The 16,302-nt window shown below is 34.4% G+C and overlaps 3 protein-coding genes and 1 pseudogene across 6 annotated transcripts; 1 reads left to right on the forward strand and 3 right to left on the reverse strand.

Annotated features, from left to right (window-relative positions):
- Positions 1-636: 636 nt before the first annotated feature.
- Positions 637-1,514, reverse strand: LOC123204179. The gene has a single exon (XM_044620761.1). The coding sequence runs from the start codon at positions 1,341-1,343 to the stop codon at positions 738-740; it is 606 nt and encodes a 201-aa protein (XP_044476696.1). The 5' UTR covers positions 1,344-1,514; the 3' UTR covers positions 637-737.
- Positions 1,515-2,987: 1,473 nt separating this feature from the next.
- LOC123204881 lies at positions 2,988-5,418 on the reverse strand (annotated as a pseudogene).
- Positions 5,419-6,416: 998 nt separating this feature from the next.
- LOC123204659 (calcineurin B-like protein 8) lies at positions 6,417-10,564 on the reverse strand. Of its 3 annotated transcripts, none has more exons than XM_044621438.1 (9): positions 10,470-10,564; positions 9,578-9,731; positions 9,008-9,090; positions 8,768-8,827; positions 8,496-8,604; positions 8,291-8,343; positions 8,113-8,193; positions 7,913-8,025; positions 6,417-6,896 (listed from the first exon to the last, which is right to left on the reverse strand). In XM_044621438.1, the coding sequence occupies exons 2-9, from the start codon at positions 9,666-9,668 to the stop codon at positions 6,836-6,838; spliced, it is 651 nt and encodes a 216-aa protein (XP_044477373.1). In that variant the 5' UTR covers positions 9,669-9,731; positions 10,470-10,564; the 3' UTR covers positions 6,417-6,835. The 3 variants fall into 3 exon arrangements, with proteins under 3 accessions (XP_044477373.1, XP_044477372.1, XP_044477374.1); XM_044621437.1 differs by having other exon boundaries at positions 10,393-10,524; XM_044621439.1 differs by lacking the exon at positions 10,470-10,564 and adding an exon at positions 10,170-10,379.
- A 2,728-nt stretch (positions 10,565-13,292) lies between these two features.
- LOC123204657 (F-box protein SKIP8-like) lies at positions 13,293-16,085 on the forward strand. Of its 2 annotated transcripts, XM_044621436.1 has the most exons (4): positions 13,293-13,987; positions 14,218-14,414; positions 15,196-15,281; positions 15,566-16,085. In XM_044621436.1, the coding sequence occupies exons 1-4, from the start codon at positions 13,562-13,564 to the stop codon at positions 15,577-15,579; spliced, it is 723 nt and encodes a 240-aa protein (XP_044477371.1). In that variant the 5' UTR covers positions 13,293-13,561; the 3' UTR covers positions 15,580-16,085. The 2 variants fall into 2 exon arrangements, with proteins under 2 accessions (XP_044477371.1, XP_044477370.1); XM_044621435.1 differs by lacking the exon at positions 15,196-15,281 and having other exon boundaries at positions 13,298-13,987.
- The last annotated feature ends 217 nt before the right edge of the window (positions 16,086-16,302 follow it).

The raw sequence follows: 16,302 nt of genomic DNA on the forward strand, positions 1-16,302 counted from the left end.
TATGCTTTACTTATGCCTTAATTAACCTCCATGAAAAAGCAGCCAAAGCTCCACTCTTAGATTTACCTGTTCATTGTTGCCAAGTAGTTGCGGAATTGTTCTGTAAATCTAAGATTCATTCTGATCGGTATGATTAGTTTAATCTTGAGAGGCTATTTGGTTTTTTATTAATAAAGATTATTTTAATAATATATTTTTTATTATTTATATTATTTTATTTAATTTATTAATAATAATTATAATTTTTTATTATTAATAATTATATGACAAATTATATAAAAAATAAAATATTAAAAAAATAATTATAATTATATTTTTATTATTTTTTTAAAAAAATATTTTAATTAATATAAAAATAATATAAAAAATATTTTATTTATATTTAAATAAAATAATTTATTAATATTATTATTTCTAATCAAACATAATAATTATTTATATATATTAAATTTTATTAAATATAATAATTATTTACATAAAATAATTTTTTATATATTTTATATTTAAAATAATTTTTTATTTTTAATAATAAATATTACCTAATCCAACCGTTAACCAAAAATATCGATGCGGTTCAAGTGGACTCTTAACCAAAAAAAAGAAAGAACCTACCGACTTCTGTTTAATCACAAAATCTAAAAAATAATTTGTACACTTGAATTTTTTCATCAAAGCACCTAAAATTACATTACCGTTACGTTGCAAATCTTCCAAAATTAGAAAGAAAACAGAAAATACTAGCAGTGAAACCCTAATACAGATCCATCATTCACAGAAATTTCAACCCTACACCTAGATTTCGCCACAACGTGATGTGTAAACACATGTAATACCCGAGTCCGACCCGCCATTTCCATTCTGGATTCAATCTCCAAAGTGGGCCCCACCCGATACCCATTATTAGGCCAACCGCCACCGCCGGTCACTACTGGACCTACCACCGCGTTAGCTCCGGTTGCGGTGGAAATCGGGAAGGACTGGACGGCGAACGTTGCGGCCATGTACTTGGTCCGACCGGCCTCGATCTCACCGGCGGGAATAAACATGAAGCCGACTTGAGAGCCGGAGTAGACGAGCTGAATCGTACTGTCGTAGTGAGAGAAGGCGGCCTTGTTGGGGTTCTTGATGGTGACGTACTGAGAAAAAGTGAAGTTGACGGTGCTGTTAGAGATGGAGAATGACGGGAGCTGGACGGCATTAACGGTAAGCTTGGGATCTCTGGGTTTAAACACAGTGAAGAAGACGATGAGAATGACAATAACTACAAAGATCAAGAAAATGGTGGCCACTATACATGATGCTAAATTTGTGCGGCCTGATGAGGGTTTACGAGGCCTACTCATTTTTTTTCCTTTTTTGGAATCAATTTTGCTTCCGGATCTGAAATCAAAACAAAGGGAGGAAAGATGAAATTGGGCAGATGAAGAATCTGAAGAGAGAAAAGAGAAGCGTGATGTGAAGACGACGATGGAATTATAAAGTAAGATAGTGAAAGAAGAGAGAGATTGTCGTTTTAGTTGGATTTGAGAGACCCTTTAAATTTTTTGTCGGACCGAAAGCGTTTGTGGGTCCTAGTTATCGGCCAGAAGGTTTACCCGTAAGCAGCCACTCGTAATTACGGTTAAATTCAAATCAAATCAAATTGAATTCGAATTTATTTGATCTTGAGTTTAGCTTAATTTATATATAGCAGAGCTCAAGCCCATCGAGCTCATGAAAATCCAACTCGAAATTGGCTTGAATCCAGTTCGACTCATTTCGAGCTCGAATTTTTAACTATGTCGTTATTTAATATATATTGATGGAAACAACGTTATTTTGTATCAAAATTTTTAATTAAAAAATTTGACAAATAACTCGAGCTTGATCGAGCCTATATAAGACTAACTTGTTCCAGTCGAGTTCAAACTTGAACAAGTTTAATTTGAATCCAACCCTACTCGTAATAGCTCTTTGATGGAGCGCCCTCACCCCGAGAATAGACGTGACAAAGCGATTTATCAAAGCTATGAAATATAACGATGCATCGGTAAGTCTTACAATACATTTTATTTATATTATAATATGATATAATATAAATTAAAAATATATATATTATAAAATGTATTAAATTAATTTGATATAATAGATATATCATATGATATAATATATATTACAGATGTAATAGAAGTATATATAACAAGTTTTAAATTTTTACGAATATTTATGATATTTTTTAAAAATTATATTATACGATATAATATATGATATATACTATAAAAAATTAGGGTTTTATTACATGATATGATAGTTGATCATGTTGGCACACTACGGCTTCACAAAGTTAAATTTAGGCCTGAACTTAAGAATATTAATTAAAATAGCCGCATTTTTTTCTCTCATATATATACGTAGCTTTTTATTTTTCTTATTATACATATACAACATAAAATATAAAATTTTAAAATATCTTTTAACTTTTCACTCACCCAATCAAGACTCATTAACCCAAAATATAAATTCACTCAGTTGAAATATAAAATAACTACTTAGTTAGCCAACCAACCTACTTGACTAAGCTACCCAGCTATGGCTAGTCGATCGGCCAACTAATCTATTCAGCCAACTATTTAGTTAATCCTAAATCTTAAAATTTTTTTTTTTTAAAAATAAAATTAAATTAAAAAGTAATTATGTTTATATAATAAAAAAAATGGTTATACATATAAAATAAAAAAATTGATTATTTAAATTAATATTCTCTAAACCCGAGATCATTGGGTTAAAAAAGCAATAAAAATGTGGATACCCTCTTCGAGTATATAAACGTATATATATATATATATCATATAATTAAAAGATTTTAAATTAATAATAAAATAATATCTAATCATATAATAATATATATAAATATATACATAATTATATATCTAAAATTGATACACATAATATATTTTAAAAAAAATAGATCAAATCAGCCTCTAATACTGGCATTTACAAGGAACCAGGTTTCTAAGCTCCTGTTTGAGCTTCAGCCCTGAGATCCAAATAATCTGGGCAGACATATTATTCATCATCTTAAACTTCTGTTCAACATTCCGATACAATTTATGCCTATTTAAAACAATATGAACCATCGGGCAATCGTTGAAATGACAGTCCATCTAAAAATAGACTGTTCATCGAATTAATATATACAAATATATACGAACCGGAAGAAATTATGGAATGATCTTGTCAGGCCGAGAGTCCATGATTTCAGAAATCGTTTGGAGAAATGAAGCCTCACTCATGACAAGAAGTAAGGAATCTTGTGCTTCATGAACTATCTCCTCAATAAGAGATTCCTTGTTCACATTTGGTCTACACATGATGATCCCAATGGCGAAAGGAGTGAGACCTCTCTCTACTCCTTTCTTCAAAAGCATGGTGGAGATGCGGAGGGTTCTAGCACACTCAAGGAGAACATTCCAACCATAAAATTTCAGAAGTGCAATGTCTTGTTCAGCACCGAGAGACTTTATACAGTCAATTGTTTTGGGAGAAAAAGGCTTTCGAGCTTGAGGCCAGTAAAGCCAATCAAGGGTGCAATCTTCAAACTGCAAAGAGAACAAAAGATTTCCAATTTTAGAACCCCAATGATCGTTCTTTTATTTGTATTTAGATAGATTCCAACTGATGGTGACAGCAGATAAAGGTGATTTTCTTCTGGGCTACAACTCAATCAATTCCCTTCAACCACATAAATCTGATTTTTAGGCATCAAAATTATCATTTCCTATGTGTCATTGCATAAATGATAAACTACTCTATACAAAAACAAACAGAAACCTAAATTTACTATTATAGAGTAAAGATTTTGGGGAAGAAAAAAAGAACACTTACACTCTCAGGCAAGCACTAGCCATGATCGATTGGAATGAGTATAATCTGACCATCATCCCCTTTGCTAACCAATATATTGCCAGCACGTCTATCTGCATTTGCCATCCTGATGTCAAGCACACTGATTTTGTGGACCTCCTCCACAGGGAAAGCCGTAGGGGCCATGTCCTCACAATTCCCATAACTTTTCATGAACATTTGTGGTGACCCCATCTTAACATTTTCCACCGTATACTCATACCCATTTGGATAGTTAAACTCCTTGTGTAAGCGCTGAACCATAAAGGTAGGAGGTACACCAGCAAATCCCAATGTTTCACCTGATATTGAACGAGGACCGCTCGCTGCGACTTCCCTCAATGCTCCTTCTCCAACCCGACTCCCTCTCTTCAATCCTTCACCGTCTGATGACACAGGTAGTCCATGTGGGTTATTCACAGACATTGGCTCTTCATCAATATGCTTAAACACTGATACATAATCCAAACCTGATGCATCCTGCATGAAATAAGTCCCACCTGTTCCCTCAGATGACCTAATTGGTTTATTACCTCTCTCCAAACCATCAAATGTAGAGTTAATCATATTCCTAATTACGCAAGGTAAATCCACTTTAGGATTAAAAATCACAGGTTTCAACCAGAAATCTCTAACACGTGGTTCCCCCTTTACAACTCGAAACTCCTTTGGTTGGTTCTCTAAAGAAGCTCCATCTAAGCTCTCTGTCTCTTTCCTCGCATTTGAATTGGCTGCCACAACAGCAAGTTCGAAAATCTTCTCAATAGGCTTAGCTTTTAACTTTGCAGATTTCTGAACCAACAAATGAATTGCAGCATCATTGTCCCTACATATATTATCAATTAATCTCTGATTATCAAGCCTCTCGCCATCACAATAAATTTCCTGATCATCAAGTTCATCAAAATCATGTCCTTTCTTCGCAATCCTTTTCTTCAAATATCCAACATTTTGAAACCTATCAGCATGAAACTCATACTGTTTCCCACAACTTGTCCTAACGGTTATAAACAAAAGATCAGACAACTTAAGAACTAAATGTAAAACTTTCCCACCCACCAAACCATAATCTTTTACACGACTTTCATTTCGTGCCAATTCTCTGCCCCCATACACAAGCTTTTGCTTTTTCACTACAAAACCTTTACATGTTTGAATCCTACGCTTAACTGATTCCATCGAATCAGTCTTCAACACACGCATTGGGATCAACTAACCACAAACACTAAGAAAAATCAAGATCGACTTGCTAGAATTAAACAGCCCGGTTGACTCTTTAAACAAGCCAGGCGAATGACAAGGATTCAACGCAATATCAGCAATCGACATATTGAAAAAAAAAAAGTAAACTATTTACAAAAACCCAGAAGCTGAAATTAGATTTATAATCAGAAAAACTCCCGCTCCTGGGTTCAAAGAAGTGAGATTAGGAAAGCAAGAACATGAAAGGAACACTTTATCATGTTAAGAATGAAGTGGGAAAAGCTTAAAATCTCTAGCATGCGGATTCTTTACTCTCAAAAGATGACCTCCTATAATTTAGATTTTTAAAAATTGACGAATATGAGATTTTAATTTTACTATAATTTAATGGGAATCAGTCTTTTGGCCTATGCTATAAGCCAGATAATTTTGCCTATGTTTGGAAGCAGTGATGTACTAATTTAATTATTATATAATTAAGAAGGATAATTATGATTTAAAGTAATCCTCCTTTCGGGTTCCAGTGACAAAGTTCATTGCCGTTTCGAATACTTAAGGAGACGAAGGTTGCCTCTGATAATTTGATTTATTAATTAGGGTCAAATGATTATTTATTTTAATAGATGGGTAGAAAAATGCTTCTTTCAAACTTTAACAGTCGGAATTTATTCATCAAACTTTGGGTGGGATATGGTGAATAGCCTAATTTATATGGTAGGACAAGGTCAGAGTTGGCCAAGTGTTAAAATTTAAAGTCACCGTCAGACAGACCGGCAGTATGAATTTTTCCCCGTTTTAAATTTACCTGTAGTTTACACGTAAGAAGGAGATGACTTCGGCTCGAGTGAGAGGATTTAAATTCAAGATTTATTAATAAAATATCAAAATTATAATAGTTATTAAATCGATTATTAAATTTAAAAATTTATTTATTTTATATAAAGAACGATTTAATTTAATTAAAATATAATAATTAAAATTTTTTTTTACATTAGGTAACACTCTTGGTAGCCATTGGTGGATATTCCATCATGTCCGGCGACGGGGCTAAAAACGTGTTGTGCCACATATTCATTTTTTTACCAATAAAACTATGTATACTCATTTTTGGTACACAATTTATGCACACAGATGAGGTGTTATCATGTGATTGGATGTTTCTTTATCATATGATGACATATGTTTTAAAATCAACTAATTACATAATGACACATCACTATATACATGAATTATGTACTAAAAATAGGTACACATAATATTGCTCTTTTTTTTATTACTTTATAATCGAATTTAAAAAATTATTTTAATTAAATATAACCTGAAACGGCACAAAATATTAATGGACTGGGCCTTCTCATTTGGATCCAGCCCAAATCAAACCCACCCACTATTATGTTTCATTTTATTTAAATAAGAGTAAGTAACCTTGTTCCACTCAGTGTTTGGCTTTATAACACTTTCCACCCCTACTTGGCATAAACACCACTTTTCACAACTCAAAATCAAACTTTGTTTGAAAAAACTAACAGCTACAAGCCAAAGTAAAATCAAAATCCTATACATATTTAGAGTTCAATGTAGTAAAGCAGTCAATTTTCTTTTTTCAAAAAACAACTGTCAAGTTGTAAGCTTGTTGATCTCGTTGTGTTGTATGCGAGTGAGTTTAAAAGGGCCTCTATGAATCTAGATCTTGTTATTTAATACACTCCACAATTTGGTAGGAGCAAAAACCTGTGCTTTGAGTTCACAATCAAGTCAAATCTTGGCCTTCAGAGGGCAGAATAAAACTGGGAAATGATAGAGTTATTTCCCTGAGATGGAAAAGCCAGAAGATCAAGAATACAGTAAGTCATTTTCATTGGCCAAAGGACTTATTCCCACCCAAGGTTTGGTGCAAACCCAAAGTCTTATCCGTTATGTTTCGAAAACCCAAATACCCACTATTTTATTAAATTTCTTTATTAGGGTTAAAGGTAAAACTATTATTTATCAAAAAATATTTAAAAAACTAAAATTTCATCACATTTCCTCCCTTAGTTTAAAAAACTAACAATTTCTTTTTATCTAAAGTTTAAAAAGTTATCAAATCCCCCCAAGGTTTTTTTCCTATTTCTCTAATGACCATTTTCTTCTAATCGACAACCGGCCTTCCCACTGTTGTCTTCTCCAGTCGACACACGTAGATCAGTTGCCATTCTCATTGGATGAAGACGATTCGTCTCCTTCTGATGAAGTCTTCATCTGTTCAGGCTAAACGAAAACAATTCATCTTCTTCTGGCTGAAGATCAACGTCTTTTTAATAACTCTGACGCCAATCTTGGGCCTGAAGAGATGAAGACAACGAATCGCCTTCCTCTATTCGTCTGATGAGAATGGCAACCAATCTTTGTGTGTCGGCGGGAGAAGATGACAATGGGAAGGTGGGTTGTTTGGCAAAAAGAAAATTGTCACAAGAGAAATAGAAAAAAAATCCCTATGAGGGATTTGATAACTTTTCAAACTTTAAATGAAGGAAAATCATTAGTTTTTTTAATTAAAAGAGGAAATGTGATGAAATTTTAGTTTGATAAATATTTTTTGATAAATAATGGTTTAACTCTTGACCCTAACAAAAAAATTTAACAGAAGAGTAGGTATTTGGGTTTTTAAACATAGTAGGTGAGACTTCAGGTTTGCACCAAACCTGGGGTGGGAATAAGTCTTTTGGCCTATTTAATTTTGTCATTATAAACTATTCAAAATTTGCTTAGAAATGAAACAGCAGATATAGAATGATCATATGTAAATTGAGGAACCAGAATTGAGCTGATAAATTAGAGCGTTTACTTCAGATGTGGAAGAGTCATGATCTTCAAAATGTTTGGATTTTTTGCCACAAATTCCTTCCACTCTTCCATATCAATCTTACCATCTCCTTTGGTATCTGCCTCCAGCATTGTCTGCATATATATAAGACCACAAGTGATTATCTAGAAAGAAGAGACCGAAATAAACAAAATTTTAAGCCTTGATGTAATAATCATCACCCTTTCCACAACTGATTCAACAACATCATTCGATAGTTTCAGATCAGATTCGCCTAGCAGAGCCAGTACCATCTCCTTCACCTAATGAGAATTAGCATGGGTTAGATGTTATTCAGGGAATCATATGAACATTTCGAAGAAAATAATGCAGAAAACAGCAACGTTGCTGTGTATTTACCTCCTCGCGCTCAATGCAGCCAGTCTGGTGAAGATCATATAATCTGAATGCAACTGAGAAGACAATTTTTCCATGTTAGGATCCTAAACATATTTGATACAGCAGTGAACAAGACATTTTATGCATATGAAATCATAAATAAATGATAAGAGAAACAGAACTTCATGGAAAAAATGATTTACTCTTGTGATTTAGAGTATCATACAAGCAACTTTGTTTGCTTCCGGAGCATCTGGATGGAAAACACTTAGTGACCGTACAAAATCTTCAAAGTCAATAACACCATTACGCTTAACATCAAACAAATCAAATATCTACAAGAGAAGTTAGCATTATCAAGAAGCAAATAACTCTATATATGAACTAGGTAAACTCTAATATCAAATTTTGACCCATCTCTGAAAATAACATCTAAATTACTAAAAAAATTGTGCACTGCACACATTTGGACACTGAAAGTATTGCAATAAAACACACCCTATTGGCGAAAAGATTCTGCTTGTTGCCGTTCCTAAAAAGTGCAAGCTTGAATTCTTCCTGCACAAAAAATGTCATAGAAATTAGCACTTTATGTCCAACAAATATTGTATCCAGTGGAAGAGCTAAATTAGTTCCCTTTGCAAATCTGAAAAATCATGCTTTCAGAACGCAGGCCAACAAGTCTAAATTAGCTTATTGTGTAGATAAAAGGCAAAACGCAACCTGAGATGGAGATACCTTGTCGAGAAGACCGTCATCAACAATGGTACTACTTAGCTTTTTGAACAAATCATGCAAAGCTTCCACTTCATTCACAGTAACTGCCCAAGATTTAGATATAACTGGCATTCAGATATCAGATATGTGATAAAAGAACAGATTAGAATAGGCCATGGACTGCTTAAATCTGATAAATGTTAATTGAATACAAAACTTCAAAAGCATCATGGATTCAGTAAGGTAAGTGTCAGTTGCTTATGCCATGAAGAGAAATGATATGAACAAAGCTAATGGTTGCAAGTACTAAGGACTATTTTGACCATGTCAATGCCACTGGCATTGCCCAAGTACCAACACAAAAGGCAAATACTAGCATAAACCAGGTGCCAAGACACTCGAGACAAGTCATATGATAGTAGAGCCAGTAGCACATCCAACTCAACTACTCTCTCGTCTTTGTTTAAAAGCAATTCAATTCAAAGCAGAAGATGGTTAAGGTAGCTTCGATGCAATAGTAAATTTCCATAAGAAAATGAAAGTATCTAAGATTTCCATCCAAGCACATCAACTCATCAATTTGCTACTTACAAGGTGTCTCAGAAGCAAGAATGATTGGGTCCTCATACCCGGGTTTTCGGCTTGCTTTCTTTAGACAAAAGCAGTTAGCGATAGAGTTCATGATATCAGTACTAGAGTATAACTGGCCTGAGTGTTCATACAGACTATATTATTCGTTATGTACCTGTCACATTCAAAGGGAAAAATACACAAACACAAGAGTTAAGCTTGTGAATTCAATAAGATCATGTTCTAATTTGTTGCTTTAGAATGCTTGCTAGTCAAAATATTCAGAGTACCCTCTACGTCTAAATACCAAAACTACTACTCTCCACAGCCCATGGAAAGAAGATTCACATTATTAGGCATAAACTAGCTGATCTAACCTCAATGATCAATTCATAATTCTTCATTTCAGATCTGAAATTACCATCAATTTATCCATCTACCAACCAAATTAGAGCAAATTGAACGTCAAAACTCCCAAAGTTCACAAGCACCCAACTGGGTATCAAGTTAATTGCTAAAGCTCATTTCTTAATAACAAACGGTGGGCTCAATCTACTAGGGCAAAATAATCAACACATTGAGGAAAGAGATGAAACGAATGAAGTCAACTAACTGTTTTAGCAGCAATAATATGCTTCTATCTTTATGAGAACAATGATAAAGAAGCAACTGGAGCTGTGAGACTCAAAACAAAAAGTTGTCAATGGATTGCCCAGCTCTTAAAAAGTATCTTGTTACTCAAGCATGCAAACTGAAACAAAACCATTGCAGGAGCCAATTAAACAGTCAACCCAAATCATATTTCATCTATCATGCTACTAAAGTCGTGCACTTACCTGATTAAGTTGAAAGTGAAGCTAAAAAGAAACAAATTTTGAATAAGAAAGTAGAAATTTCAAGAGCTTTAACTTACTGTCAAAGTTGAATGAGCTTACAAAGGCTCTTGGAGTTGGGGTTGCTGTTAAAAATAGTTGAAATCTCTTAATGTGCAGGACATATTTTGTGCTTATGTTCGTGGCAGCATGTGTCATCAATTATATCATATTTGCATAGTCGCTTTCTATTTTGGCAGAATTACATTTTTCTACCAAAGGTTTGCCGTATTGACTTTTCCCACCCTTTAAGTTTAGAAATGACATATCTGCCATCCTTCAATTATGTTAGTAAAAAAGTGCACGGTTTTATGTAGTTTCCTGCTATTCATATTCATATTTCCCTGTAAGTTTTTTGTGAGCCGAAATGCATTTTGGGTTAGTTTTTAAGAATCATTTTTGTTTCCTTAAAAATCTTAAGATCTAATAATAAACAAAAGTGTCTAGTTACTTTGTGAGTCATTTGGCTGAATTGGGTTGCTGCCAAAAATCCCTTCTGTCCTAGTTTTCCTCCTCACATAAACCTGGGTCCTAACAGAAGCCAGAATTGGGTTCAATTAACGGTAACAAAAATGGAAAAGTTCAGAATGGGATGAAGACTGCTGATATACAGGCAGAAAACATAGAGGATACACAAAAGCTTGATAAAAATGTACCGAATCCTTCAAGCAAGGGCAAGATTCCTGATCCTGGGAATGAAATAAGACAACGACCAATTGGCAGAGTACAGGGTAACACTGTTCCGAGGATCTCGATTCAGAAGGTGAAGTCACTTGAGCAGAATTTATCTGTGCTGGAGGAGTGTAACAAAGAACTAAACCGAAGACAACAAGATGTTTTACTGGAGCTTGAGAAAGAATTAGTGAAAACATCTCAGGTTTTGGAGAAAATCAAAGTGGAACTTCAAGATGTCATCAACTGGAAGGAGACCCTGGTACTATGTCACTGTATTTTCCCACCTGCATATGGGAACTTTGTGAAGCACCTCATTTTGATGTGTTCCTTTTATTTTTCTTCAGGAAGAAGAATTGTTGGACCTTGAGGCATAGAATGCTGATATCTCATCTTGATTGAATGCATTAGTCACAGAAATTAGCCTAGAAATTATGTGTATCTTATGATCGAAGTTCTTGTATACCTTTTTCAATTTACAACTGTCTTCTAAAAGCACCTGCTATCTATCCTGTCAAATATCCTGGCTTTTTTTTTTTTACAATTATCAGAGTTCTTGATGCATTATTTGCTCCAATGCTAACAAGGCTTCACTCAATAGAAACCCAATTCAGCCTTTCATCAATACATCTCACTTCCTTGTTGCAATATCTGCAGCATGATGCATATCCTGCTCTATCATCTTAGCTTTTGCAAGGGTTCTTTATGTGATTCTATATATTTACAGAGAAGATAAAAAAACCAGTTCATATATTAGTGGTGTTATCTTTTTCTGTTTTTAAGAATCTACTAATAGTTTATTTTGTTCTCCATCAGAGAGATTTCAGATTCGAACTGGGCATTGGGATAGATTTTTCACTACTCTTCTTATGCATGTTTTAAAGGCTCTAGAACCAGTTATGTAGATCCTTTCTTTTTTTGCCTCTTCCCTGTCTTTCAACATTTTGCAGATTAGATGTAGAAAGAATAAAAAACAATTAAACAGATCTGGAAAGTAAAGAACTTACTGTATTATCAGTGAGTCTTTTCTTTGCAGGGCTAGCAACTCTGAAGCTGGTTTCAACTCAAGCATCAACATTTTTCAGTGTCTCAGTCTAACAAAGTATGCAAAACCTATAGAAGTTGGGTTTTGTACGTGATACCTTAGGCAATATTGGGTTTGCATGAGCGTCATACATCACTTGCAGATGTTAAAATAATACTAGTTAAATAATTTGTGAACTCCTGTAAAAACGTTTTGGGCTTGCAAAGTGGGCAGTTCAGAAAATTAGATCCTTCATTGAGCTTCTGGCTTTGGCCTCACTGTAAGCCTGTTTTTCTCTTCTCTTGTAACTACAGAAAATTAGATCCTTTGTTGAGCTTCTGGCTTTGACTCACTGTAAGCCTGTAACTAAGAAACCTGGTGTTATAGATTTCAAGGAGTTTGAAATGTTTTCTATAGTGAAGCATTGACAATGTTAATAATAGAGTTCAATTTGAGCTGAATTCTATTTAGAGCTTTGACTTGGTAACTCAGTTTGAATTTTTATTTCGCCAAACTCTAGGGGCACACAAGTAAGTCAAGATAACAAAGGCTCAAACCTAGGCCTCCTTTCTGGAAATTCTAGTATTCTACTAATTTTGTTAACTTTTGAAATCATGATATTATTCACGTTACTGATGATACTATTCATTCAATTGATAACATTATTTATTTAATTAGCGAACCTCCAACGATGTTTTCAACAAACTTGAGATAACCATCACAAATTCGATTCCAATTCAAGTCAACCTATACTCAGGATCGATTCAATTTGAATCTCAGTTGATAGGATTATGTTGATTAGATTTTGACTAAACCTTAAACAACATAAATGAAGCATGTGGTGTTGTGTTTATGGTGTTTTTGAATCATGTTTGCTTGCTGCTTCTTGGACAATGCCCAACTCTTTTCCCTTGTCTCTCCTTCAATAACTTGTTTCCATTTTCATGAATAATCTGCTTCATTACCAACATTAATTTCATTTCTAATCAGCATATTAACTAAATTCAAATGCCCATTTATGAAACAACAAAAGCAAGTATAATTATGATTAATGACCTAATCACATTTATTATTATTTTCCACAAAACGACGTCGTTTTCTAAAGAATAATATTATTATTGCCTAATTATCCTCGAAACGTTTTGGACTAAGCTCAACCCAGTACCCACACGTCCGAGTTTCAGCCAGTTACGACTCACGAGTCATGTTACAAACCTTCCTCGCACTTTCTCTTTTCGTACTGTTTCTGCAAAATAATTTTCAAAAGCAGGACAATAATAGAAACAATTTAGGGTTTTTAAGAAGCAAACTATTGGGACAGGAAAAAGAAAGGCGAAAGTACGAAAAATTCTTTTCGGTTTTTTTTTTTTCCACAGCACTTTTGAATAATACAAATTCCTAGGGTTTCATGTTCTTCGTAGCTCTTATGTCTTGTCAATGGAGATTATTACCTCTTCGTTTTTCTCGCCTCACTTTTTTATAGCTGCGATTTTTACACTTTTGGCTCTACTCCTCTCTCTCCGCACCGTCCGATCGACGAAATCGCCGAAAAGCACGGACGGCACTGGTGTTGCGCCTTCGGCGAAGAAGAAGGCATGTAACTGTTCGTGTTCCTGCAACGGTGTTGTCGAAAATCATCGGGAATCTGCGGAGTCGGAGATGTTGGAGATTGACAGAAGTACGCCCGCGGTCGTGGTGGAGTGTGGGAGTGGCGCGTCGATGATGGAGCAGTTGGCACCGGAGATTACGATGCACGCGCTCAGTTATTTGGATTATCTGAGTTTGTGTCGGCTTTCTATGACCAATTCGTTGATGAGAAAAGTTGCTAATGATGATAATGCTTGGAAAGCTCTTTATCATAAGGTAATGCTAATGTAATCATTCAAAGATTTTGTTAATTGAGCTTTATCTTATTCAATTGAATTGCCGCATTTTACTTTTATATTTTCTGTATTTTATTGTAAACGTAGTTTACCTAAATAGCCTTAACAAACTTGGGTCAGTTCAACAAGTTCTCGGAGATTCCTTCTGTTCGGAAGATGCCATTTAAGGTTTTTCCTTTTCCTTTCTCTGTTTTTTTTTTTTTTTTTAAGGATTTTACATTGGAACAAGATAGTGTCACGCCGCTCCATGGATGGAAAGCGTATTATGCAGCTACCAGAGCTGTTGTGAATGTGAATGCAGCATTTTTTAACATCATCAGAGAGAGGTCCCTTCCAGCGATGAGTCATTTCTGGCTTAATGCTGATTATGTGAAGTGTATTCATGCCTCAGGGGAACTTTTTTCAGGGTATGATGCCTCTTATTTTGTTTTAGAAATTATGGTTTTAATTGAAAATTGTTTAGTTATAACTTGTTTAATGTTTTTTTTTTTTCCCTGTTTGTGTTTCATTCCATGTGTATGATATTCAGGTTATATCTGTGATAGTAGGCATGCGGTTATAATATTCTATGTTTATGGAAACTAGAAATACTTGTAAATCTATGCATGCGCTATGTATATGATATCTCTTGTTCCCTGTGTAACTGGATATTTTCATTAGTTTTGCATGTTGACTAGGAGGAAAATGATGACACTATCTAAACCCTATGTAAATGAAGAGCCTTCTGAAGTTCCACATGCATATTGTGTTTGTCTTGTGTCTGTTAAGCTTTGTTATTTTACTGAAATGAATTAGCATTTGCTTATTGAGTGTTGGATGCTGATATAATAGACTTTCATGAAGGGGATAGCAGTATTGGATACTTAGAGCGAAAGGACTTGGCCAAAATTCTAGAAAAGCACATACATATGCGGGAAAAAGATGTTCAAAAGAGAAATGAATAAAGAAGTGAAGGATGAACACATTATCTTGCCTGAAATTCTAGAAAAGCACATGCATACGCAGGAAAAAAGATGTTCAAAAGAGACATGAATAATGAAGTGAAAGGATGAACACTTTATCTTGCCTTAAATTGATAAGCGTTGTGAAATTTGAAGTAGGACATCTTATTTGATCATGTTTGTGCTGCCTTTGTCTGATTGATACAGGTTGAGAGTGTTATACAGTAAATGTGTTGTTTAAGTGCAGGTTATACAAGTTGTGTTATAGTCAATCAGAGGTTTGGGAAAGAAGAGTTTGTAGGAGGGGAATTCTTCTTTCTGTTATCTTTTCAGGTAGTTAGAACGTTAAAAGAATATGCCGTGAAACCACATTTAAATTTCTACAGTATGATAATGTGGCTTGAAATCATGATTTCTTGTGCTTTGATGTGTTAGGATTTTTCTAGATTCTTTGTTAGGTAGTCTGAAGGATCTTTTGCCCTTTTAAATAAAATATTGTGCATGAAGGAGATTATTTTTGTTGAAATTTTGTTAACATGAACTTGTTACTGCAGTTGCACCTCATGCTTCATTTAAATCAAATAAGAGGGAATCATTTTTTTCCCCTTCATTTTCAGGTATAACTCAGTAATACAGAGTTGGCAGCTTGCATTTAATTGGGAACAAGGGGTCGATTTTCAGGTTCAGGATGTGAAAGCTCGAGTGCTGACAGACATGGCTTGGGTTACCATGAAAACCTACTTAGACATTGATGCGGGACCATTTAACATGACTAATGTGTTTGAGTTTCATAATGGACGGTGGTACATGGTGCACCATCACAGTTCGGTGATGCTCATTGATGGAGAGGTTGATCAACAAGTTGTGCATGCATAAAGAGAAAAATAGAGATGATACCAGTGATAAGTTTTATAAACTAGATAAAGAAATAGTAATATTTTTAGAATGAGCAAGTTGCATAAAATTCTCTATGATTTCATTGGAAGGTCCTTTTAGATTTGTCAACCTCCATTTTTGGTCAATTTGTGGTAGAAGATGCCTTTTTTGTTGCATTATCTTCTCTTTGCTTTATAGTTTCATTTTGTAATTTTTCATTTCATTTTTTGCATGGGTAAATACATGATCAATGATTCCCAATTTAGCCTCAATTTAAGTGAATGAATTTGCCAAGACTGAAATGGCAAATCAAACCCTTGAGATGCTCTACGCAAGATCTGGAGGGAGCTCTGGATATTGAAATGTGAAATTCCAGAAAATGGATGGAATTGGGATCTGGGGAATTCTGCGTTATTAGAATGTTATGAACTTGTGAAGCCTCCAAGGCTGCTGGGTGTCTTTGAATAGTGGTGCTGTA

The sequence above is a fragment of the Mangifera indica genome, chromosome 20 (genome assembly GCF_011075055.1).
Source record: "Mangifera indica cultivar Alphonso chromosome 20, CATAS_Mindica_2.1, whole genome shotgun sequence".
Classification (NCBI taxonomy): Eukaryota; Viridiplantae; Streptophyta; class Magnoliopsida; order Sapindales; family Anacardiaceae; genus Mangifera; species Mangifera indica.